This window comes from Drosophila miranda, chromosome 2, assembly GCF_003369915.1.
Source record: "Drosophila miranda strain MSH22 chromosome 2, D.miranda_PacBio2.1, whole genome shotgun sequence".
Taxonomy (NCBI): domain Eukaryota; kingdom Metazoa; phylum Arthropoda; class Insecta; order Diptera; family Drosophilidae; genus Drosophila; species Drosophila miranda.
The window spans coordinates 3905107-3931453 of NC_046675.1; the positions used below are offsets into that span (position 1 = coordinate 3905107).

General features: G+C 48.4%; 3 protein-coding genes across 3 annotated transcripts; 1 reads left to right on the forward strand and 2 right to left on the reverse strand.

The window, feature by feature from the left end:
- Nucleotides 1-238: 238 nt before the first annotated feature.
- On the forward strand, nucleotides 239-3518 carry LOC108156645 (G-protein-signaling modulator 2). The gene is made up of 2 exons (XM_017288247.2): nucleotides 239-1738; nucleotides 1798-3518. The coding sequence occupies exons 1-2, from the start codon at nucleotides 488-490 to the stop codon at nucleotides 2491-2493; spliced, it is 1947 nt and encodes a 648-aa protein (XP_017143736.1). The 5' UTR covers nucleotides 239-487; the 3' UTR covers nucleotides 2494-3518.
- A 635-nt stretch (nucleotides 3519-4153) lies between these two features.
- Nucleotides 4154-15335, reverse strand: LOC108156644. The gene is made up of 6 exons (XM_017288246.2): nucleotides 14927-15335; nucleotides 11338-11527; nucleotides 7990-9062; nucleotides 7478-7922; nucleotides 5762-7414; nucleotides 4154-5697 (listed from the first exon to the last, which is right to left on the reverse strand). The coding sequence occupies exons 2-6, from the start codon at nucleotides 11444-11446 to the stop codon at nucleotides 4385-4387; spliced, it is 4593 nt and encodes a 1530-aa protein (XP_017143735.1). The 5' UTR covers nucleotides 11447-11527; nucleotides 14927-15335; the 3' UTR covers nucleotides 4154-4384.
- A 2602-nt stretch (nucleotides 15336-17937) lies between these two features.
- Nucleotides 17938-26284, reverse strand: LOC108156544 (attractin-like protein 1). The gene is made up of 8 exons (XM_017288060.2): nucleotides 25503-26284; nucleotides 23339-23575; nucleotides 23110-23267; nucleotides 22903-23050; nucleotides 19985-22832; nucleotides 19829-19915; nucleotides 19682-19763; nucleotides 17938-19619 (listed from the first exon to the last, which is right to left on the reverse strand). The coding sequence occupies exons 1-8, from the start codon at nucleotides 25931-25933 to the stop codon at nucleotides 19465-19467; spliced, it is 4146 nt and encodes a 1381-aa protein (XP_017143549.1). The 5' UTR covers nucleotides 25934-26284; the 3' UTR covers nucleotides 17938-19464.
- Nucleotides 26285-26347: the final 63 nt, after the last annotated feature.

Below are 26347 nucleotides of genomic sequence, written 5' to 3' on the forward strand. Positions count from 1 at the left end.
TAAATATACTGAGGAATTTTTCAAGTTCCATCATGCATATTCCTCGTTTTTGATATTACGTATATTACTAGCTAGTTAGAACCCTCAGGCCTGCCCGCATAATTTTATCCGATTAAGTTATATTGTACATTTTAAACAAAAAATGTCCGCTATCTTGCAGCTGCGGAATGCCATAAAAGTACTGTACGGCGTTTTATGCTGTCACGACTTTAATGAAATCACTCTTTTCAGACATAAACAACACTTCAAACTTTGGCCACACTAAAAAGTGAATCAGAATGAAATTAACGAAATAATTTGCCCAAAACGGTACAAAAGATATTAATTATAGCAATTTCGACTCTGAATATCGGGCCCAAACTCTCTCCGCTTGTGTAAGGTGCCCGCTAAAGACCTGCAGCCATTGTGTGTGCCCCGGGGAAGCAAGTGTAAAGTGGACAGCTCCCTAATTTTGAGATCGTCGCATCAGTAGCATCACATCACAGACATGTCCTCGCTCTCCGCGTCCGCGGAAAACGTATCCACGCTCGGGATCGGCGGTGGCCACGACTCCAACTCACATCTCGGTTCGGATGGGGGCTCCAGCATGTGCCTGGAGCTGGCCTTGGAGGGGGAGCGCCTCTGCAAGGCGGGTGACTGTCGGGCAGGCGTGGCCTTCTTTCAGGCCGCCATTCAGGCGGGCACCGAGGATCTTCGCACCTTATCAGCCATCTACTCGCAGCTAGGCAACGCCTACTTCTACCTTGGCGACTACTCCAAGGCCATGCAGTACCACAATCACGACCTGACGCTGGCCAAATCCATGAACGACAAGCTGGGCGAGGCCAAGTCGTCCGGGAATCTCGGCAACACCCTGAAGGTGATGGGCCGCTTCGACGAGGCGGCAATCTGTTGTGAGCGACACCTGACCCTCGCCCGTCAGCTGGGCGACCGCCTCTCCGAGGGAAGAGCCCTCTACAATCTCGGCAACGTCTACCACGCCAAGGGCAAGCACATGGGACAGCGGAATCCTGGAAAGTTCGGCGAGGATGTGAAGGAGGCCCTGGCCAAGGCCGTGGAGTTCTACCAGGAGAACCTCAAGCTAATGCGCGATCTGGGAGATCGCGGTGCCCAGGGCAGGGCGTGCGGGAATTTGGGGAACACGTACTACCTCCTCGGCGACTTTCAAGCGGCCATCGAGCATCACCAGGAGCGGCTGCGCATCGCCAGAGAGTTTGGCGATCGGGCGGCCGAGCGCAGGGCCAACAGCAACCTGGGCAACTCTCACATCTTCCTGGGGCAATTCGAGGACGCCGCCGAGCACTATCGTCGCACCCTGGCCCTGGCCGTAGAGCTGGGCGAACGCGAGGTGGAGGCCCAGTCATGCTACAGTCTCGGGAACACCTACACCCTGCTCCACGAATTCAACACAGCCGTGGAGTTCCACAATCGACATTTGGCCATTGCCCAAGAGCTGGGCGATCGCATTGGCGAGGCCCGCGCCTGCTGGTCCCTGGGCAATGCCCACTCTGCCATGGGCAACAATGAGCGATCGCTGCAGTATGCCGAATCGCATCTACAGTTGGCCAAAGAGCTGCACGACCCCGTGGGCGAGAGCACGGCTCGTGTAAACATCTCAGATTTGCGCAAGCTTCTGGGCCTCCCAGAAACCGAGCGAAGTCCCACAGAGGATGAGCGTTCGAGTGCCTCGGATCACTCACATCAGTCGGACGGATCAGAGAACTCGCAGGGGCGAATGGTGAGTGGGAAAAAAAGGTGATAAGCTTTCCTTAAACACGATTTGACCTTCCTCTTCAGATACGCGTGCGTCGCCAGAGCATGGAGCAATTGGATCTGATTAAAATCACGCCGGATGGCAAGCGCTTGCACGAGGAGAAGCAGAGGGCGGCGTCTGCTGCCAACAAGAATACAAAGGCCAAAGACGATGACTTCTTCGAGATGTTATCGCGATCACAGTCGAAGCGCATGGACGACCAGCGCTGCTCAATCAAGATCAATCCAAATGGTCCGCCGGTGGCTGGAGCTGCCACAGGAGGAGCCACGCGAAAGCCGCTGGTGCAGCAGAACTCTCTGTTTGTGGACCCCACGAATCTGCCTGGCCTGAAGTCGCCATCATCGGGCAATGCAAGTGCCATGGCCCATCCGCCGCTGACCAGGAGCGCCACCACCGCGGCGCAGCCGGATGAGGCTTTCCTCGACATGCTGATGCGTTGCCAGGGCTCAAGGCTGGAGGAGCAGCGCTCGGAATTGCCACGTCCAAATGTGACAATGGATGCAGAGGCACCACAGCCGCAGGCCCCCGAGGCCGGTGGACAGGCCGGACGTGGGGCCACGGTGCCCGATGAGGACTTCTTCTCGCTGATCATGAAGGTGCAGAGCGGACGCATGGAGGATCAGCGGGCATCGATACCGTTCGGCGGTTTCCGGAATGCGAACAACAACCAAAACAACAATCGGAACAACAATGGAGCAGCCGGCGGAGCTGCCAAGTAGGCATCCCAGGCGAAGTAAATGAAGTGGAGATGATGTCCAGAAAAGTCCAAAATCCAAAAACTCAATCCTTTCAGTCCATCCCTGGCAGCAGCAGCTCCTTCTGATTCCGGATTTCTGATTCCTGATTCATTTGTTATACCTACATTTTAGGGCCAAATTTCTGCGTCATTATTGTGAGGCAACGGGCCGCTAACCCTTTTGTTCTTTTATAAGATTTATACACAAAAAAAAAAAAACCATTTATTTATGAAGAATAGCAACTAACAAAAGTAACCAAATATTAGAGTGAAAAATCGAGAGAAAACTTCCGGGCAATGCCCCACCCATCCATCAATCATTCTACAACTCATTCATCCCAAAGTTTAGCGATGATATTGCACACAATACGTTACAATACAATACACGAGTTTTACGATATTAAAAATGTTTGAATTGCATGCAAAACAAAGAAAAAAACACTATATAGCTTAAGCCGCGCAACAGTAAAAAGTATTCCCGATTTGCTCAATATTGTTGATGGAGCCCGAAGTCTTCTTGGGTAGAACATTACACTTTCTAACATTCACAGCCTAACTCTTAAGTTTTACTCTTAATCGAAACGATCTACACATATAAGCAATGCATTTTTCTAAAAGAGAAAACCACAAGCTAATCAAAAGAACTTTCCAATTGTAACCCCATGAGTATTGCATTTTTCTATCCGAGAGGAGAGCTCTTACAATTTTTTTAGAATATTAACTAACAAAGAGAGAGAATAAGAGCTGTTCAGGTTTCTCTTTATGGCCTGGCGCTTGTGGTTTAGCATAAAGCTACGATATTGATATATAATATACACATACTACACACATATACGACATACATATGAAGAACAGATTAAATATACCTATAGTTACTCACACACACAATTATACAAATGCGAAATGCAAAACAAAACTGAGTTCGAATTGCACGAGAAATGAAGCCAAAATTGAATTGAATATGGATTAAAGTTGTACGAAAGATAGACGTACGTTTCATGAAGCTAATCACCGTAATGATAACGATCATCGATCATTATACGATTATACAAATACGAGTACGCGGAATGTGTATTATTAAACATTAAAAATCAAAACTTGTTTGCTGACAAATAGAAAGGTTTCCTTTTTGAAGGGTCTATGGGTTTATTAAACTAAGAGTTTCCAAATTTTTAGAAAGTATTCGGTATAATCGATGTATTGCCTAAGGCTTTATGGAGCTCTGAGTCAACTAGGATTAATTATTTCTACACAGAATGAGATACATTCGTGTTGTACATATATGTCTCTAATTCACTCATTTTTATCTCACTTAGATACACAGTTCCTTCATTGTTTTGAAGATAGAAGAATTCAATTACAAGCTATAATTTTTCTTAATAATTTCCTTCATAAATTCCTTTTTTTCAAGAATTTATGAACTAGTCCTTTAACTAACTTCAAAATTACTAAGATGTTGCTTCCTTCACGTTTTCCTCAGTCTGTTTTATGGGTTTTAATAAGTATCCCTCTTTAAATTAACTTTGTCAAGGAAGCATAGCCTCAGGAATATTCCATTGAAATGTGAAAGAGTAGATAATTACTAGTAGAAATGTATCTGTATTATCTTATCCATCAAAAGTGAATACAAAAATATGTTCGATTTTAAAGCTTTATTCATAAATTAATCGTCTTAGGGTTCTAGAACATATTCGATAAGTTAGCGATAGTGGGGGCTACCCGTTTGGCTTAGTCGCGGGGCAGAATGAAAGAAAATCTAACCCGCCCTAAAGGTAAATCCTAAGCTCTGATCTCTGTTACTTTTATGTACAAATTGATTTAGATATATATCTAGATGTAGATGTATCTTAACAACCAACAAGAGCCTAACAGCCCTACGCCTTGGCCCCCTTAATACTCTCCATGCCATGGGGTTCCATCCCACTGGCCGCCAGCACAAATATGGGGGCCGAGTAGTCCACAGCCTTGTCGCCGTGCGGATAGGAGGAGTGCATCGCTTTGCTGCTCCTGCCACGTTTCAGCATCACATAGACGACGAACACGCTGACCAGGAAGGCCGAGCTGGTGGCCATGATGAACAGCACCAGCTGGATGGACTCGTCTTGGGCGGTGGCTGCCTGGGCCACGGCCGGAGCAGCACTGCGGTGCACAAAGTGCGAACGCGTCAGATCCGGCCGGAAGTGGCCGCCAGCCAAATGGAACTCGCCCGCCGTGATGGCCGATTCGATGGCAAAGGCCAGATCCACCTTGGACTCGTTGTGCAGCTCGAAGCGGACGATCGCAGAGCCATCAAAGTTCTCCTGGACGCGGAGATTCTCCACGGCTTCGCCCAGCAGCTGCTGCAGTTCCATGCGAATGGTGTCGTAGGCATTCCTCACACTCCGCCCGCTGCTGTTGGTCATGTGCAGCTCGATGGACACCGCCTCGATGGGCACATGGGTGCACCGTCGATCGCCGACCCCAAAGACATGGGTGGCCTGCAGCTGATTGCCGGCCGCATCGACGCACCAGCAGCTGCGTCCGTTGCACTGCAGCGGCCGGAAGGCGCCCGCCTCGTCACAGCTCACGGGAAAGGTGGCCGTGTTGGCCAGACCCCGGCAGCGGGTGGTCTTCAGCTGCATGGGCTTCAGGGCGGGCTGCTCCACGGACAGCTGCGAGTCGAGCAGGGAATTGGCCAACTCCAGGACCCGTTCGGTCACACTGGACTCGGCAGCACTGGCCGTCGAGGCTGGCAGTATCTTGGCTTCCAGCTCCTCAAAGTCGAGATCCTCGCTGGCCACATCATTGAGTTGGGTCAGTTGTCCAATCAGCTGCTCCATGAGCGGATCACCCATGTCAAAGTTCTTGCGATTGCGTGCCTGGCGGCTATTGCAGATGGGTTCGATCTCTCGGGTGAGAGTGCCCTTCAGTGGGGCTCCCTTCTTGTCCGCGCACCAGCAAACGCCATACGGGCTGGCAGCAGTCTCCTCCTCCACCACGGTTTTGCTGCTGCTGGCAAAGGCGCGACTCACGATCTCCGTTTGGGGCGGTCTAATGGCTGATGGCTGCGGCTGTTTGCCCAAACATTGGACGGGGCTCCAGTGGCCTGTGATGGGATCACAACGGGGCTGGAACCACACCGAAGAGTGTCCAGTGCGCTGGGCAGCCAGGCTGTTCTTCAGCTTTAGGCGTTCGCATTGGGTAAGAACTGAAACAGAGAGAATACCATTGGAATTATTCCGGGAATATTTGCAGAGAAAGGATTCCCTTACCAGGACAAACCGAATTGCAGGCGAGTTCATTGTGGAATAGATTCTTTGTCTGACAGGCTGGAGCTTCTGCATCGATAGTCACGGCCACACATTTGTTGACCTTCGGACTGAATCGATAGCGTGTGCTGTTCCTCGTCGACGTGCTCCTGGAGAGGCACACACTGTCCATCGATTCAAAGCAGACGTCGCGCGTCTTGGAGCAGCAGACACCGCGATTGCTCACGGGATTCAACTGACACGAGTGGGTGGTGGGACAGGCCTCGTGCTCGTTGTGGGGCCCGCAGCTCACATCCAGGTCGCCCTGCTGCAGCGGAGACCCCTCCGGGCAGACGGAGGCACGGCGCGGCACACAGATGGGCATCTTGGGGCAGGGACTGTCCACGCACTCGACGCTGATCAGCTGGCACTCCTCGTCGCTGGCGCAGCTCACCTCGTCGCAGAAGCTGCGGCACTGGCAGGTGGCACAGCCCTGGGCATCCACCTGGTAGCCGCTCTCGCAGGAGAGGCTGCATTTGGGACTCAGTGGGGCACAGGCGAAGCTGGAGTTCACCTGGCAGGCCGGTGTCGCGGGAGATTTCACTCTGGTGCCGGGCATAGCCCCTCCCTGTTCATCCACGCACCAGCAGTGGCCGTCGGGGGAGCACTGGACCTGCTCCCACTTGCCGCTCTTCAGATCGCACTGTGCCACGGACATCTGGCGGGCGGGTATCCCTAGCTCTGAGCTCTGATGCAGCTGGATCCCCTGCAGGTGCTGGCAGGCGGTCTTTAGTTGCGGCTCCACGCACTGCGTGCCACAGCCGTTGGAGCAGCAGCGTCGCGATCCCTCGCAGTGGGCATCGGTGCGGCATTCATAGGCACACGTATTGGCATCCAGATTATCGGGTCCCGGTGGCACCAGGTACGGGCATTGACCGGGCTTCCTGGGCAGACAGGCAGGCACCGGGGGACAGTACTCGCCCTCGCAGCTTACGTCCACGATGCGGCACTCCTTGCCCTGGCCACAGCTGACATTCTCGCACGGATCACGGCACTGGCAGGCCGGACAGCGGGTGTCCTGATCCAAAGCGAACCCGTACTCGCAGCCCATGCGGCAGGTGAGATCCAGGCAGTCCAGTTCCTCGCGCAGCTGCTGGCAGGTGTCGTCGCTGACATTGAATCCCCTCGAGCGCGGTATCTCCGTGCCAAAGCTGTCTACGCACCAGCACTGCTCCACCTCCATTTCGACGAGATCATCCTCGGACTCTATTGGTCGCTTGGCGGCCGAAGCCACCTTCTTGAACTCCGTTTCGAACAGCTGTCCGAGTCCCTGCTGCCGGTCGGCCCCCACATCGATGACCTTGGCACTGCGGCCCATCACGGGAGCCGCCACCTGCACTTTGAGGGCACTATCATCCACGCGGTACAGCTTCAGTACGGCCTCTGCATCGCGACGAGTCCGCTTGGGGGCGGTGGCCAGGAGCATTCTCATGCGGCGGATGGTGTTCTCCTCGAGGATCTTGCGCTGCTCGGCTCTGGTCACACGGATCGTTCGCAGCTGGCACTGGCGTCCCCTGTAGTCGCCATCGTCGTTGCAGCGGGGCGATGGAACAGCCAGCTGCATGCCCTCCTCGGTGCCCTCCATGCGCTCCGAGAAGTCCCTCAGATATTCGCACACTTCAAAGAAGAAAACCAATATCAGATATATCTTCTTTAGAGGATAAGGAGGGATATACTTACTGCTTTGTTGACGAGCTCCTGCTGCATCTTCTGGGGCTGTGGTCTGTTCCGGCAGCGGACAGCAGACGCTCTCCGTCTCTCGATGGAGCTTCGTGCACTTGTACTCCGCCGGACACATGATGCGGTTGCTCATGGCACGACCCTGCTTCGTCAGCGCCTCGGGCTCTGGCTCAAAGAAGGCCGTGGGCTGGAAGCTGCGTCCCTGGCGCTGCTCCTCTTCGAAGCAGTACATCACCTCGCCCGTGGCCGTATCGGACAGGGGCGTGCCCACATCACAGGGATTGGAGTAGGCCAGATCGGGCTTGCACACAGGCCAGGAGGCGCACAGAGAGGACCCGGACTCGCAGAGCGGATCAGTGGCCACCTCGCAGTGGGAGCCCATGGAGCACTTGAAGCCCTCGCAGGGCTCTGAGCATTCGCACGTGGGACACCCGTTGTGATCGTTCTACGGGGAAGAGAAGAGGGAGAGTTGGTGTCAGGAATGGGTTTGGGGAAATGCATCCATTGCTCACCTTGAATCCGTATTCGCAGACAGCCGCACAGATGTTGGTGTCGCACTGCTCCATCTGGAAGCTCCTCGCGTAAGATCTACTGATCATATTCTCCCAGCCATCGCAATTCACATTCATGGCCGCTCCCATGGTCTCCTTGATCTTGTGACCCGTGCGTGGATCCACGCACCAGCAGACAAGGCCGTTTCTCGAGCACTGCCTCGGAGAGAACTGTCCGCCGGGGCCATTACAATCGGGCACATAGCCACGGCCCTCGCGCTCGTTGATCGAGAGGATGTCGGCAAGGGCCTTGGCCTGGTGGCAGCCTGTCACATTTCCGGGCTGCTGGCAATTGAATTGGCATCCCTTCGTGAAGCAGCACTTCTCCAGGTTGCGGCACTCCAGATCGTGGCTGCACGGCGATCCACACATGTAGCCTGTCCTTGCCGTGTACTTAGTTTGGTCCGGAGCCGGACAGAGGCCGGGTTTCTGGAAGGTCAAGGCACTCGGACAGCACACGCCGTAGTCGTTGCCCGACTCGACCATGCACTGGTAGAGCGGTGGACACTGGGGCTTGCCCGAATCCACTCCACAGAGGAAGGGCCTCACACTGTCATCGATGGAGAGCGGGAGTCCGGCGGGACAGTAGTTGGCCAAAGAGCGAGCCTTCTTGCACGTGGGAAGCGGCGGACACGGCTCGGATTTGCATTGGACTTCCTGCAGCTGACACGTTTGTCCGTTGGGGCACTCCAGGCCATCACATGGGTCCCGACAGCGGCACACAGAGCAGCCAGTCTCCAGATCCCTGGCGAATCCGGACGGACAGAACATGCGGCACGCGGAGGCCGTGCAATTCTCCGGCTCGGCACAGCGAACACCCGCTCTCGTATCATTCCGACTGCCGGGCAACTCCACGCCGTACTCATCGATGCACCAGCAATCCTCTCCAGCCCGCTCATTGCTGCACTGAATCGTATCAAAGTCTCCGTTCTTCTGGCAGCGCGGTATCCGTACGGATGATGCCCCCACCGGCTGCAGGGCCTTGGCGCGTCGCGTCTCCGATCTCCTCAGATGCTGGCAGGCCGTAAGATTCGCTGTGAAAAACGAAGAAGAAAGGGAGAAGGGTTTTTTGACATACTTTCGTGTTATTCAACTGCCGAATCCCAAGCCACGGAGTCACGACAATTTCACTTTTTATTTCTTTGCGTGACGCGTGCGCGAAACCACTCGAAAAAAATATAATAAAAAAAAAACAAAACCTCAAAGAAACCATAAAAAAACTGCAAAATTGAAATTAATTATACAAAATGAAATTGAACGACGGCGGCATTGCTCGAATTGTTGCTATTTTTGATACCCTTTAAGAGGGTATCATCTGTTCTTAGAAGATGTTTGGAAAGCACAAACAAAACAAGCCTTCTTTCCGAAAGATAATGGAATCTAAAAAGAATTTAAGACATCAGAATATCCATTATTATTCGATCGGTAAAAAAAACCAAAGTCTATGGAAAACGTCTCTGATATTCCACACAGAATTCAGTGTAGGCTCATAGCGGAGTACACTGTCGATCAAACTCGTGTCAGATATCTGTAGGGTATTTAGGGTTTCAAACGCTTCTCAATACGAAGTTTGCCTTCCCTTTCTTGTTGCTGTTTTAATTGTTGCTTTTGTAGTTTCATTTTTGTGGCTCGTCTCAGGGCCAGTAGCGGCATAGCTTCGCGTTTAGTATGCGAGCAGCGAGGTGAAGAGAGCTACGAATAGAGAGGAGGAGGTCAGAGGAGGGCTCAGGTGAGCAGGGGGGAGGGTGAAGCTCTGTTGAGGACAGGTTGATCGCCTGTGTCCACGAGGCGTATAAGCAATTCGCTTCAAATGGCATTCGGATTGGGTTGTTTGGATGCTACGAGCATTCTGCACCATAAGAGGCAGGCAGCCTCAAGCCTCAGGCCCCATTGTCTCTCTGGTCTCTGCCCAGTGAGCGATTACGCAATTAAAGTGGGTATTATCCACCCCCATTACCCCCTCCTCCTCCATGCAACACTGCCTTTGGGGTTGCGACAGCGACAGACCCATTTATGTTGCGTCAATGGTTGCCTGGTCACTTCCTATGCACTTTCAATACAAAAATACATTTGAAGGCATCTTATGCAATTGTCGAATGCATTAAGGGGCATACTTCCTATATCTAAACCTGTAGCAATCTATACCCATAGGTATCTAAGAGTGCATATGCCATAGGTCTTCTTAATCGCTCAACTTTTAGGAGATTTGTTTCCTCTTCCACGAATGTGTACTGAAATCATTTAAGAGGTATATCTCTGTGAGCAATTTGAGGGTATTACATATGTTAAGTACAACGCAGATAGGGCTCTGCGGTAATTTCTGTTTAATCAGAGATTTCTTTTCATTTTCGAAGCGCACATCCGGCTTGCTTCGGATCTTCCATCTGCCGAAAGTCGCATCATTTTTTGTGGGTTTTGTTGTCTTTCTTTTTTTCTGGAAATTTCGCTAGAAATTGAATGAAAGTTTTATTTATTTGGCAGCACCTCTCGTACCCATGTCCGGCCATCAATTTGGAGTAAAAAAAAAAAAGTAAAATGAAAATGTTTTTCATGAATGAAAAGCAACAAAACAAAAGCCAAAGGCAATTAAAGCTGGCGTTCGGCATTCGGTCTATGATGAAAATAATCAAAGCGACAAAAACAATGGTCTCCAAGAGAGCTCTAGAGCAAATGGACAGACGGACGGACGTACGTCTTTTATTCTCACCATTAAGCCAGAAATCAAGTTTGTCGCTTGAGTCTTTCGTTGGGGTTTCAGTTTGGCAGAAAAAAAAGCAAGAATCAAGGCAGACAGAAGCGTAACGAAAACGAAATCAAAGACAAAAAAACTGGCACTTATGTGGCAGTGCCCCCTGTACGTACTCGTAGCTCCACTTCATGCGGGTTGCGGTCTGGCGTCGGTGGTCTGTGGTCTGTGTGCCCTAGCCTGACCGACTGACACACTGTTTTGCAGCAGAACCCGAGTTTCTTTTCGCCTTTGTTTCCCTTTTGCTCTAGACCAGAGTCTTAACGGTTTTTGGCGTACCGAGTACGTGAGTGCTTTAGGCCTGGTCTCTAAGCACTTTTTAATGATGCCATGGCGTGCTATATTTAGCACCTACTTTAATGCCTGAGTTCTACACGAATTTCCCCACACTCCACCCGTGTGTGGGCTAATGATGCATCTGCAAGATTCGCAAAAACACACTGCAAAAAGAGTTCAATGACTGGGGACTGATGATTCTGGGCCGCCTCTCCTCCATCCGAAAAAGAAGAAGTCGTTGACTTCACCAAAAATTCCTCCTGGAGAGGGAGAAACAGAATACTCACCATTTGTCCGCTTGGCCGCTGCGGGTGTGACGGGCAGGAGGACCAAAAGCGTTGCAAGCAGCAGGCAGCAGGAGAAGAGTTTCAGCCAACGTTGATCATAGTGTGCCATATTCAGGCATCCACAAAAAAAAAAGTTGCCAAAAAAATACAAGAGATTTCCTGTTTTCGGTTGTGCGTGTGTGTGTGGCAGCTGCAGGATGAAAAGAGACAGAGATACAGAGAAAGAGTCAGAGAGAGAGTAAGAGAGAGAGAGTGCAATGCGTGAGTAATGTGGTGGCACGTCACGTTTGACGTCACACGATGCGAGGCCCCTGAGAAATCCACAAATTTCCATATACAATATACTCGTTTATCTGCTCGTTCCATAGACCATACAGCACTTTCACTATCAACCACTGGGCTGGGCTGGGCTGGGACTCGTGGTGTCTCGATTTTGTTTGTGGCGGCTTTCTGGCATACATTTGCATCTGCTTTTGGGGCGGGCGGGGCACAAAGAATTCAAAGCGTTTCCATTGCGTAACATTTTTGGGAAGAGTGGCGAGGCATTGACTGTGTGTTCGCTTCGGGTTCAGAGGGGGTCACGAACTTATGGAATCCGCTAACATATGGAGCGGTGGAGGGGGGGAAGGAAAGCTCCCTTACTGTATGCCGGGTGATTAATCTGCGCAGACTTCGACGCTGACGCCGCGCCGCTGCGCTTTCACTTTGGCAACAGAAACAACGGCAATCGGCAAAAGGCAGCCCGAAACATCGCCAACCAGTTAACATTTTTTCTGTTCAACATCATTTATTTTTATTTATTTAAAATTCACTTTTTGCGCATGAGTGTATGAGTCTAGGTGTGTGTGTGTGTGCGGGTTTTCCGGTCCATTGAAAATGTCTCAGATTTGGGATCGTTATCTTGCATCCATCTCCACTCAACAGCCTCACCTTTTCCACCTTTAATGACAATGGAGGATAACTTTTCCCTCATTAGGCCTGCCACATTATATAATGCGTTGGTCAGCATTCAACAAAAAAAGAGGCCGCAAATGAGCCTCTAAAAGTGAGGAGCAGAAAGAGTTTGCCGCTTAAGTCTTTCGTTAATTTGTTATAACTTTCAAGAGGGTCCTATGACTTTTATCAGAGATTTTCACATTAAAAATATGATGCATTTCTTTTCCTTAAATGAGTTATATTTTCTTGATCAGCACCCAGAGTTTATAGCCAAAAAAGCTTTGTTTTTACCTCAAAAATAATCTTTAAACCATAATATTTTTGCAATCACAATTCCTTTACTTTTATTGGATCTTTATATCATTCTTTATTGTTTTCAGGATAAAAACTTGTAAATCTCTAAAGGTTTTGCAATATTTTCAGGCAACTTAATGGATTTATGCATTAGAGTATACTGAGCTTCAACTACGAAGAAAATCACTTTTCTCTTTCTTCGTTTTGGGTGAAAATTGTTGTCTGCTGTTCGTTCGATGAATCATGGGATAAATTACCATTGGCCGCCTTTGCAATTTGGCCAAAAACATGAAAACTTGGCAAACACCTGGCCAATCCGCAATCCACAATCCACAATGAAATTTCAACACGGAACTGACGGGAAAAACCAAAAACTGGAGTTTATTTTTTCTATTTTTTTTTGGCTGGTTTGGCTGTTGAATGGGTTCGGTTCTCTGGCCAAACGAGGCCAGTGTTTGCCCGTGGAAACATACATATTTTCACTCTAGAGCCAACAGCAAAATGAAATGCAAAAGGAAAGCCCCGTTGCTGGCTTGAACTTGGGCCAAAACTTAGGCGCGCCTCGAACGCCAGTTAATTTCCAAAAGATTTCACCGCAAATGCAAAAACCTCTGGCTTAAGACCCGCTTAAGCAGGTACTAACGCGCTTATTGTTTGTCATTGAGGCAAGTGTGGCTAATGGCTAATGGCTGGTGGCGGGGAGTTCGAAGGTGGGTCTGGGCCCTTGACGCGGAGTTGACCCTGCCTGACATGCTTGGCCAGGCCCACAGCAAGTAGAGTGTAAAGTTAAATGATTGGTGAAATAGGGTCAAATGTTGGCGAGAAGCAACGGATTGGGTGGCCACTCTGTGGCAATGAGAGCTTTAAGATTGGCTTATGGGTGCGGAGAGGAATGTTGTACGGGAGTTAAGCCCATAATCCGATCAATTTTTCATTTGCATTGAGTACTTAAAAAATATTTCCTTTTGACTATGGAAACCGAGAGATTTCCGATTGCATTTCGGGTGTCAAGCCTCCTATAATCCGATCAATCTTTTCCCCAAAGAACCCTCTTATGCTGCTCCACTTTGTAGTCGAGTACTCTTGTACTTTTGGCCATTTTCCCTTTGCAAAACTCTTTTCTTTTCTTCTTTATTTGTGGTTGGCTTTTCTGCTACAGTTATTTTCAGTTGCGAAATGTGTTTTTTTCGGGCTTACGGCTAGCGGTTTTTGGCCAGGTCTTGCGCAGTTAATGTCGTTACTTCTTTAAGAGCCCGTTTTAAACACTGAGAGCGTGTCGAACTCTTGAGTGTGGGCCTAAGGCGTACATTACTCAGAGTGTACTCGCAGTACATCGTCATAGTTGTAGTACTGGGGCCTGACATAATTTCGTAATGCGCAAAAATTCGATACGTAAATATGTAAATATGTAGACATGTATGTATATTTGTACAGCTTAACTCATTCATTCCAGTTTTCGAGTGTCAGTTTTGAGAATATGGCATCCGATGCGATGCGATCTCTGGCAAATGCCAAGAGTTCACCTTGAGTATGAAATTAGCGCCTTAGGTGAGTGTAAAAGTAAGGTGCGTAACAAAAGTGTACGATACACAGAAAATATTACTTTCCGAAGCATGTCAGCTTTGGATATTTGTTCATAATATGGCCAGTACTTCTTCGGAAACACAATTGAAATTGAATTAAAGAGTTTTTGCAAGATTCAATTGTAGAATTGAGGTTGTTTTTAAATCAAAAACTATGAATTTTACTGTAATTTGATATAAACTCCTTTTTCATCGTATATATATCGAATAGTTTTACATTTTTATCAACAATTGAGACAAACTACCATTTTTCGGATGCTCTCCTATTGTTTTGATTGAAAATAAGATATTAATGTAGTATTTCTAAAATAGTTTGCTATAAATTTTACAAGTACTTCATCGGATATTAGAGTACTGCATGGTTTTTGATAAAATAATAGTTGAAACCGATTTACCGATTGAAATTTCGATGAAAAATTAAAAGGAGTCTTTCAATATCCATTATAAAGGAGATCAAGACAAAAATTTGCTGTATTACTTTATGCAGGGATTTATGCAGGGTCCCTAAACTCAAATTTTCGGAGTTTTCAAGAATGGAATGTACACTTTTTGGACATTCCATAGTTCCGAGAAGCACCTTCCGAGTGAGACATGTTAGTTCATGTGTGTGGGGTAGGCCTAACTGAATGATTCAATTGTGGTCTGTGGCTAAACCAATATTTGACTGCACCTTTGACACGTTTACGAGACAGCCATAAAGCTACGATCTGAGTTTCGGTTTCTATTAGCCAATTAGCTCCTCTGCGGCTCGACTGCGTCTCGACTGGGGCACAAACCTGTTTAATCTAAGCTAGAGATGAGATGAGAGGTCTTCTCGGCGGCGGTTAATCCAATAAAAAGTGAAATTATTTGATTGGTTTCAGTTTCGGTTTCAATTTCTGTTTGGGTGCTAGGGGGCGCTGCGGTGTGCTTTAATCCAGGTGCACAGATGGTTAGCGGTCGCTACGACTACGACCCTGCAGATATTTTCACAATTTCACTCACACCAATACACCGGGATTTTGTTGAACAAACTTTGTGCCAAATTTGGTTTTCACTTTGAATTTCTACGGCCACGACCAGCACTTTGAAAACTCTCTCGGGGCGGACACTTTTCTCTTCACTCTTCCACTCTACCACTCTACGACTCTTTCGTTTCGTTTGGTTTCTTTCACGGCAATTCAAATTCGCGTGCTACCTCGACGACAACCGTTAAGCATTTGAGCTTTTGCAAGACATCGCCGTGGCCTAGTAGCAAGCGGAGCAGCCAAAAGCGGAGCTCAGGTTGGATCCAACATGTTCGTTTGGGTTGCGATGGAGCAAAGCTTAGCTTTTGGGCCCCACTCGTTGCTTCGGATACTCTAACAAGGGCAGAAATATGATATAGTTTTTCGATTTAGATATAATTTAAATAAATATGAGAGGTAGGTAGATGGATAATGACATTATATTGGTAAAAGAGCCTTTTCTGTAAGCATTTGATAGCAATATTCCTATACTATCGGTACTATACTACAGTAGTTTACTCAAGTACGAGTATCCTATTGGATCCTGGCTACTATTTCTTATGTGCATATACCTTGAGTTTTACCAAAAAACTTCATTTCACTTCATTTAGTTTTATATACACCCAGATCTTATATCTTATGCCCTAGAGTGTGGGAGATATTTCCTCTACTGCATTACAAACTTCTAAAATAGATAACACTACTTGTTGTTAGGGTATTCCACCAAAAAACAGCACTTCAAACTCTACCGAAAATTTGAAATATTTTTTCTGACGCATTAACATTACCCGTATCGTGCGTACCTTAACATTGTTGTCGTTGCTTTTGGGTTGGACTTTTGGACAGTCGCTCAGTTGTTGGGAGTTTCGAAATGCGATTATGCTGCGTAGATGGATGGAGCCTAAGTCTGTCCACTTATTCATGCTCCAATTCCAGTCCAGTGGCCACCCCAGTGGGGTTCTGGGACGACTTCGGGCATTCCACAGTTGATTCATAAAGTTCAGTTCGGTTCAGTTAATATGCTGATTGTCATTGTTATGGATCGTAATAGTTCACTTAACCTAGTGCGTGATAGCCTTCGTTTGTCAGAATAAGCTGAACATTGGGGTAAAACCATTTAAATTTACCCGCACCTGACGACGATAGCTGCTGACTCAACGATAGGTGCATATGCTCTCGCATATTCGATGTTTTTGTACGTCAATGGAGACCTATCAAGGGCGCAGTTTACCCTTGATGGATGTTTTGACAGAGATCGTCTCCAATAAGTATGATCGTGTGGCTGCAGCCTCTACTTCCGCCTCGCAGGGGATTTCGCACGCTTTTGACGGGCGGCTTTCTTCTTTAATTTCATTAATAAAATCGTCATCATTAAATTAAGTGCGGTGGTGCCGCCTGGAAACGTCGTGACACAAAAGACACCCAAATTGCCAATGATGGTAGGGGCGAAGCAGGGGAATAAAGAAAGAAAGAAACGAACAAAAAATGAAAGAAAGCAGGGTACTAGGAAGGGGCCACGGGCCACCCTAATCGCAGCATCCGCTTTCAAGCATGTATGATGGCTGTAAGATCTCAAAAAAAGGGCAAGGCATGAAAGCTCCGCCTCCCAAAGCCCCCCCAATTACTGGCTTACTGCACTTCAACTGCAATCGAACCTCGACCTGATTCAACAACATATCGCATTTACATTGTTTATCAGGCCATACAGGCCGCGCCTCCAACTCCCCAAGACAGCGGCTACCGTACGATGTCTGGGGGCGGACGGCGAAAGTGAAAGTTCTGTGCATGTATGGGGGCTCGGGCCAGCCGTATTTCAATGTACGAGTACTGTAAAAAACACAGCAAGAATAGTGATAAGATAATGGTTAATCGAATACCCTAGTAGTAGCAATATTTCGTTCGTCATATTTTGTGTAAATATTTTTTAATCATGATCATTACTTGTGAAATTATAGATAATGATTTATTTTTGAGTAGATTTATCATCAAAGATATGGATGGGCTGGAAAGGAAAATATGTTTCGAATAAAAGACATAATAATTGCACCTCGAATACCTTAGTAGAAAAATATTATACAAATATCATTAGATCATGAAAGTTTTTGGTGATAGTATTTCTAATGATCTTATGTATCATCGAGTTACATACTACATCTTCAAAGCTGCGGATAACACAGTCTTCGGAAGAACTAAGAAGAAATTCCAAATCAACATAATCTGCAGAAGATTTTCCTGCCACTTTTAATGCTGATTAAGAATAAGTATATCTTATTATCCAACTTTATAAGCTTTAAATGAAAATCTATTTCCTCTTAAATAAAGTAGAAACTATTCAAAATACATTCCTTTCCCTGCTATAATAATAATCAAATTAATAAAATATAATTTAATCGAGGGGGAACGTTGCGAGTAGCTTCTACGGCCGCTACTCTACATTTATACACGATTCTCAGTTAGCATGGTTCCCCTCCGCTAGAGGGCACACATTGAATGAGGAAGAGAGAGAATGAGTTAGACGTTCCTTCGTTCCTTCTGGCTATAATAATGATCCGATCTGACTCAGATTCAGCAATCTGCTAGATGCGGTCATTCTCAGACAGATATGGCTATATCGACTCGGCTATTGATACTGATCAAGAATACATATGTATATACTTTATGGGGTAGGAGACGCACATCAATGTCACCACAAACCAAAACTTAATAGCTGCATACATTTGGAATGCCTCTTCTTTGTTGGTACATAAGATTCTTCATCTATATATATTGTTTACTGCTGCCCCAAAAAACAAGCCTTGATCTGGGATTGGATTTTCCTTGTGTTTATTTCATCTTGGGATTGGATTTCCGTTTGTGGCAAGTGTTTATATATTTATATATAGTATTATAAGTGTCTAAACGCATTTTACAATTGAAATTAAATTTCGTAAGTGGACATTTGATAATAATAATACGAAAAAAAGATTAATCGATTTACAAATATATCTTTTCTTGTTGTTGTTGTTGTTTTGGCCTAACCCGAAGCGATCTCAGTGGGAGATTGAGTTCAAAGTTTGTGTTGTTCCTGCTCTAAGTGATAGTTAAAGATCTGTTTGTTTGATTCTAACGATTGCGGCGGCTCCTCATTCTGGCTGTTGATGCAGCAGAGCTTGCGTCTAGTAAATTGGTGTTTTGTATCTGAACTATCAAGTTAATAAAACTCTCTGAGTGAGTGAGTGTGTGTGTGTGTTTGGTTACTTTTAGTGGAAACCTTACGATTAGTTTGTGATTTCAATTGTTTGTTGGTTTTTTATCTAGATTGCGTGTAAAATATATAATCGTTTGATTTGTTTTGTTTGTTTGACTTTAGGGGTCGCGTTCTTCATTCCTACCAAGAGTAATATGTATATGTATAACTACTATCTATTTAGCGGGTATTAATTTACGTATGTTTTCTTTTTTGTATTTACAAACTACATTTTGCATTGTTCTTTCCGTTCTCCTCTCTCTCGCTCTCTGGCGTTTCTTGTTCCACTCATGTCTTGCGCTGTAAATATTTGCACGGATTTGAAAAACTAAAAACAAAACAAAACAATTAAAAAATACAATATTCCTATATATTGAACACAGTATTGCATATATATATATATATATATATCGGTTAACTTCTTAACTCCTTGTATAATCGGATCTGTCTCTTTTATGTGGATTTTGTTCATCACTTTTTGTTGTTTTTGTGTTTTGCAGAAATCAAATAAATGTCTTTTGTTTTTGTTTTATCTTCGCTTTGCTTTTGCTTTGCTTCCGGTGCTGTGGCGCACATAAATTTGCATAAATAAATTCTAACAACACGCTTAAGCTATTGTGATTAGGGTAAAAAAAAATACATACAATAATGTTAATCTTGCAGCTGCGGCTGCTGCTGCTGCTGCTGAACTCTCACATATGCGGTATAAATAATAAATTAAACATTTATAACTATTGCAACGCTACTCGACCTATCAACTATATCATTAAATTGTATATATATATAACCGTGTATAAATATGTCCTTTCTGCTATAAAAATTACTATTATTTTTGTTTTGTTGTTTCTCGCGTTTCTTGTTTTGCTTTTGTTGTTATTAGTCTAATCGTTTATAAAGTAATAATAACTGCAGGATTATCAACTTGCTCTAGCATGCACACCATGCCCTTCGCGTGTTTAGTACTCGTAGAAGAAGGTCAAATATGCGCTATATACCTATTATCGCTAGTTTTACATATTATCAAAATTATTATCTGTATCATTATTATTATATTATAGAATTAATTAGAATTATATAGGTATGCATTAGCGTTATTGTTACATTATGTACAACTCTCCGGGTGCTGGCTCTGCTTGCGTTTCGATTTTGGCTCCTTGGGATGCTGCTCCATCGACGGACGACGCGGCCCGAGCGTGACTAAAGCGCTGGCCACGGCCAGGCCATTCGATTGACCCGTCGGCGCTTGGGATTGGCCACCTATCAAACACGAAACAGATTATCAATTGATTCAGGTCTAAAGCATTCAAATTAATTCAAACCCGTGGGCAGCCGGACTAGAAGCGAGAGCACAGCCGCTCGATTGCCGCAGCAAGGCTCCAAGGCAATGGGACTGGGACATTCCTATGAATATGAACGAAATATAGTCAATAAAATAAAGCCATTTGAGGCAGTCTCGTTTCGCCCACCTTTTTGCGTTTCTTGGACATATGGCCAATGCCCTCCAGCGTTAGACTCAGATCAATACTTTCGCGGTTTTCAATGTCGACGAGCACCTATAACGAAATCGAAGAATGCGTCAAGAGTGTGTGTCCATTAGGGCCGTCAAAAGTTGATTGATTTACCTGTGAAAACGGTCGACTGGCCATCTGTTCCATTTCGACAAACAAACGTTGTCGTCGCCGGAACATGTCATACTTTTGCTTAATCTTCCACAGCACGGCGGCCATGAGGAGCAGCAGCAGGAAGCAGGAGGAGAACGTAATGAAGAACTGCTGCAGATTGAGCTTGGGATACTGGGAGAATGCAATCTGAATCCAGATGGGGGGCTGGAAGTCATGCACAAACACATAGAATGTCGTCAGCGAGCTATTGTCATCCGGCGAGTGACCGAACTGATATTCGGTTTTGGGGAACCGATGGCGGAACGTCGAGCAGTTGACGCCCACCAAAATGAGCATGTCTGGCGAACCGGCTCGCTTCACCGAAATGTCCATTTTGGCCGGCACACTGCAGGTAATCGTAAAGTCCGCGTCGATCTCCGGCTTGCCGGGCGAATTGCGAAAGTTGATTTGGGTGAAGTGGCGGTCCTCCTTCTTCGACAGATTGAACGTGAACTGGTAGTCGATGGTGAGCTCGTAGTAGCACGAGCCCTTGAGCGGATCGCCATGGTAATGGTTCTGGGAGTCACACTTCTCGCAATGATCGCCGACAATGCCCTTGGTGGTGCAGTAGCACTTGCCAGTATCCGGATGACAATAGACGCCCTGATCGTTGCACTCGCAGCGCTGGCACTTCCCCCCGTTGATGGGACTGCCCCAGTATCCCGTCCGGCACTTCTCGCAATGCAAGCCCGTCGTCAGATTGTTGCACGGCTGTTCGCAGTGCTGCTGATCGTTGCACACCGAATGGCCGTTGCAATTGCAGCGCGGACACGACGTGAAAAACCAGTGCTTCAGGGCGCACTCTGTCTCGTCGTAGGGTGCCAGGGCACCGCCCACCACACATCGGCCGAGCCCCGTGTTGGAGCCGTTGTCGCACCAGCCGCAGGCGGGATCGTCGAGACACTGCTGGCAGCTGTTGTAGTAGCCGCACTGGGCACTCGACAGGGCCGTGGTGGTGCCGATGCTCAGTGCCGTCACCGGGGAGGAGCGGCACTTGGCAGTGAAGGTGGTCCACTCCCGACACTGGCCGTAGGGGAAGCTGGCCGTGTAGGCATTGCGATCCACGCACCGCTGCTCGTTCTGGCACCAAATGCACTCATCCTCCGTGCAGTTCTGGCAGTTGGTCAGCGTCGCACACGCCGGCGGACAGACAACATCGTCCTGCGTGCGATTGGACACTGGCCCACCGGCTGTGGAGGACGATCCATGGCTGCGACAGCGATTCTGCTCTGTGTCCCACTTGCAGGCCGCGTTCGAGGAGCAGGCACGACAGTTGTGCAGCTGCTCGCAGACGGACTGCATGAGGAATTCCTCCGACACGGGACAGGCTACCAATTGCTTGGCATTCAGCGGGGGCCCCACTGTCGATGCCGGCACCTGCGGCACGGACTGGTGGGTCGTCGACAGCTCGAGGAAGACGGACGCCACGGAGGTGGTCTCGCGACAGCGCTCCTTGCTGCACACCCCATTGCCGCAGTAGGTGCAATCGAAGGCGGTCGAGACGCACGACTGACAGTTGCCCAGCTCCTGGCAGCGCAGGACGTCGTGCAGCAGCTCCGAGGTCATGGTGAGACGACTCTTCGAGGGGCACGCCACATAGTCGTACTGCTCTCGGCCGTAAATGGCCGATCGCTGCACCTGGGTGATCGAAATGCAGCGCATCTTCTGCACATCCCAGATGCACTTGATGCCGGGCCGGGCGCTGGTGCATTTCTCCTGCTTGGTATAATAGCTGCAGTATCCCGGCTGGTAGCGCAATATGTCGTTGAGCAGCTGTCCATTGAATCCCCCGTAGATGTAGAGAGCGTCCTCAAACACCACCGAACTGTGGCCAAAGCGAGCCAGATCTGCCTGCAGGTAGCTGGGCATCTGATGGAAGTGCCACGAATCACAGTAGACGTCATAGACGAGCAGGTCCTTGCTATAGCACTTAGCGCCGTAGCTCGTGGAGGTGTCGTTGTGCGTGTTTCCCCCAAACACCATCATCAGGCCATGGTTCACAAAGTTCGCGGTGTGCAGCAGCCGGGCACTAGGCGCCGACGAGAGCAGGCTCCAGATGCGTGTCGAGGGCTCGTACGCGTACAGCCGCGAGCTCAGCACTTGGCTGGACTCGCTCTCCGACACAATGCCGCCGTACACGTAGACCTTCTCTGTGAGAAAGTCGTAGGCGGCGCTGTGTCCGTAGCCTCCCTTTACGACGAAGCCAGAGGTCTGGACGATGCGCCACTCACGTGATCCGAAGTTAAACTCCTGCACCGTGTTGAGGTAGCCATAGTGGGGCGAATGCCCGAATATGACCACCATATACTGATAGTTGTTCTTGTCCCCGAAGCCAGGGACCAGCGTGGCCGTGTGCCCCACCACATGGAGGGGCCCGCACATGCCACTTGGCCCGGTGGTCACGTTGCACGCGTCCGTCCGCACGGTGATGTTCTCCCACGTCTTGGCCGACACATCGAAGGCCCACAGCTCGTTGGAGATGCCCTGGCCCTTGATGACGCCGCCGTACATGAAGATCTTGTCGCCGTACATGACGGTGGAGCTGCCATAGCGTTTGTCGGGCACCTCGCCGCCATCCTCCGGATGTACAGTCTCCCACACATTGCCGTTAAAGTCATAGGTACTCATTAGCTCGCCGCGTCCATACGATTCCCCGCCCACAATGTGCAGAGTGTCGCGCCAGACGGTGGCGCCATGGGAGGCGCTGCCCGCCGGCGCCGGTGAATGCTTGGGATGTACAGTGGTCCAGGCGCCATGGGCGCTGACCTGACTACAATCATCGCCAGCAAAGCCATCGTAGCAGATGCAGCTAAGGACAGAGCAACGGATCGGATAAGTATTTGGACGAGGATTGGATGGGGACTACGCTGGGGACTTACCGCTCCTGATCCAGTCTGCAGTGGCCTTGGTTTTTCTCCTCCAAGCAATTGCCCGGACAGGCAGCCATATTGCAGGCCTCGCCCCTGTACATGGGATCACAGATGCAGTCGCCATCCCGGCACTTGCCATGCCCAGAGCATTCCACCTCTGCAAAAGGGATGAGAGAATCAATCGGAGTACATGGAAGGCAAGGAAGCTATAGCTACCATCGCTATCCGTGGGACAGCCATTCATTTTGTAGGTTAGATTAAAGCCAGACATGTTGTAAGCATCGTCACTGAAGAAGTGCACCAGGGCAGTGCCCGATCTGGCTATCACCTGCGGCACGTGTCGTATGGAGAAGTTCCCCCTGTACATGAGGCCGCTGCAAACAGAAAGAGAGACGGATAAAGGTCAGACATTGACAGAGGAGGTCACGACTAGTCTATCACTCACCTGAAGACCGCCAGCAGGGGCGAGTCCACGCTGTCGCCGTCGTATATGTAGAGGTGATCCCAGCCGCATTCCGTCGCAAATTCCCGCAGGTGAATCCGTATATTGGATGTTCTTGGCGAATTGGCATTATGTCGCCGGCCCCAGTGCGGGTGGCGGGCATCGATAAGCCAACTGCACTTGACACTCACCGAATAGTTGCCCCAACCATCGTGTATGGTCCCCATGGGATGGTACATGCTGCAACACAGAGGCACAGAAAGAGAAAGAGACAGATGTAGGGGGGTGGTGGGGGGTAATGTGAAATGAATCCGTATAAAGCGTAATCGATGTGGCAAAAGATAAATCAATTCCGCAATCGATTCAATGGGAGGCGACTACATGCGCAATGCCTTCTTCAATGGATGCTGCCTCTGCCGCTGCCGCAGCCGCTGTCTCTGTTCAAAGATAATTGAATTCGCCGGCCAGTGCAAATGCAATCTCACCCCATTGATTGATAGAAAAAAGCGGCAGAGTGAGGGAGACCGACCACAGCTGAAGCCTCTCAACTGTTGAGTGTGTGCCTCGCCTCTCTCTCTCATTCACAAAAGGTGACCATTCATTCTTTACTCTTTTCCCAACCCTAGCACTAGCCCTAGCCTTACGCTGCAGCTCACACACACACACATGCAAAAATGGAGATTATAAATAGAAATATCTGCTGAGTAGAGGGCATGAGCGACAGGTGACAGTTCCAGTGACAGTCGCTGCATGTAACCCAGTGAGAGCATTCAATAGTCGACTCTCATCTACGACTCACATTCGCTTAAAAATAACTGCTTTCTTTTTGCTCGTCTCTCATTCCACGCGAAATGTAACTCAAGGAATGGTTTACCCTACACTCGGGTGAACGTGTCCTACAGACTCTCTCAAGATGTTTAAACAATCAAGTGGGGGAAAGTGGTTTCGGGTGTCCCAAACTCGAATGCTGCTGCTCACGTTACATCGGGCACGCAGACGATTCTAGTCATTGAATAACAAGAATCAATGTCAGTAGGGTATGCATATGTACATATATTTATACCCTCATTGGTAAATCCAATGAATCATTTTGGGCACTGAAGCGCCTAACATGGCCCAGCCATACGCACAAAGAGAGTAATAGAGAGAGAGAGAGAGAGAGTAACGTAGGGAGAGAGCGTGTGTAGGTGACCAGCAGGAGACTTTGTCATGTGTGCAATGGCTTGGAATGCATTAGTGTAGGAGGAGGAGGAGGGGCAACCCAGCAGAGTTTCTGTTGTTGCTGCCCAAAGCCCATTCAAATGCGAATCGTGTGCAAACACAGACGACAGGTGGGCGGTGGGAGAGTCCAACTAAATACTCTCTCCCCCAGCGATAAGCGCGGCTGATAAGCGAGTGAGGAAGATTTTGCTTATCGGCTGAGTAAATCGCAATGCACGGGAGTTGTTGGAGGGAGCGGCCCATAAAGCAGGTCTGGGAGATCAGAAATGCATAGTTCTGCGGCAGGTGAAACGACCTTAATGGTTGGGTGCGCATGTTTTTCGGATCCATCATTCGGGCAACGCCGCAGGGCAGGTGTTTTAAAGCGCTGACAGCGCCCAGAGCTTAGTTAATGTCAAGATAGTAACAGGAGAGGGGAAGCTCTCTTTCTCTCTTATCGAGTTTGCTGAACAAACAGCTTTTGAAACATAAACAAAGCATTTCATAAGCTTTATGACGATTTATAATATATGTACATCATCATATCATATTAGCCTGGCCAAGAGAACGAACTGTGGCAGAGAGACAGAAAACCTGTCTATCTCCCCGGACAAGTTCAAAGTCAAAAGCGGGTTAATTAAATAATCCGTATTGGCAGTGACAGGAGGAGGCGACGCGACTGTTCTGCTGGTGGTCGTAGAAAGCAGGTGAAAGAACGCTCGGAGCGGGTCCACAAAGAGAGAGGGAGAGAGATTGCGAGAGAGAGGTAAGAACCCGTTCAACGAGAAAAACCAAACCGTTGCTTGACACAAATAGGCCACAAAAACAAAAAAAAAAAAAAAAAGAAAGAGTGTGGAGCGTTGATTGGATAACGTTGACGCAGATTTGTGTTTTTTATTTTGTATGAATCATTGAGCAGCACCCCAGGCTCATCTCTTCCTTCCCTTTCATTTTGAGTAGAACTTACCGCACTTTTCCACCGCAGAACTGGCACTCGGGCCCCTGCCACCCGTCCGCGCACAGGCACTGGCCATCCTCCTGGCACTGGCCGTCATTCTGGCAGCGGCTCCCGTGCGCCGTGCAATTGTACGCGCTGGCCCGATGCAGGCCGCTGAAGCAACCGTGGAAGAGGAGCAGCGTCAGCAGGAGCAAACATTTTCGCCTGTATTTCGCATTGAAGGTCGGCGATGTGGTGGTGGTAGTAGGAGTGGAGGTGCTGGCGCCACTACGCAGGCTCTGATGATGGTGGTGGTGCTGCTGCTGCTGGCTGTTTACTATGGTAATGGAGGGGGAGGGATTGTTGTTGCGATTCCGATTTGAGCAGAATGATGTTGTGGAAGACGTCACTGGCGATGAAGGCTGCTTCTGCTGGTCCCCCGCATGCTCCACCAAGCACATGTTTGATAGACTTTCGTCGACTGCCGCTGTTTGGGGTATTGGCTGCAGTTTCACGTTTCACATTTTCTCGCGACGACAAAATCCTTCGATTTTTGTGGAGGGGAATGCCTATTGCACAATTCTTTTGCTCTCCCCGCACGGACAAGCAGACGGCCAGGAGTACGCTGGACACTAGACGAACACACACACACACAGAAACACACACACGAATTGCACAACCTGGTCGCGCTCTTAAGAATTAGTTGCAGCGCCTTAGCCACTTTCTGAGCAAAGTTATTGACAATTTTTATTATGAACAGAGAGACGAGAAATCAGCGCGAGTGTTGGATAGCACTGCACTTACGCTTGCAGCGTTGCCAGAAAGCATACCGTGACCCGCAACCGATGTATCGATATGGAATGTATGGAATTGTT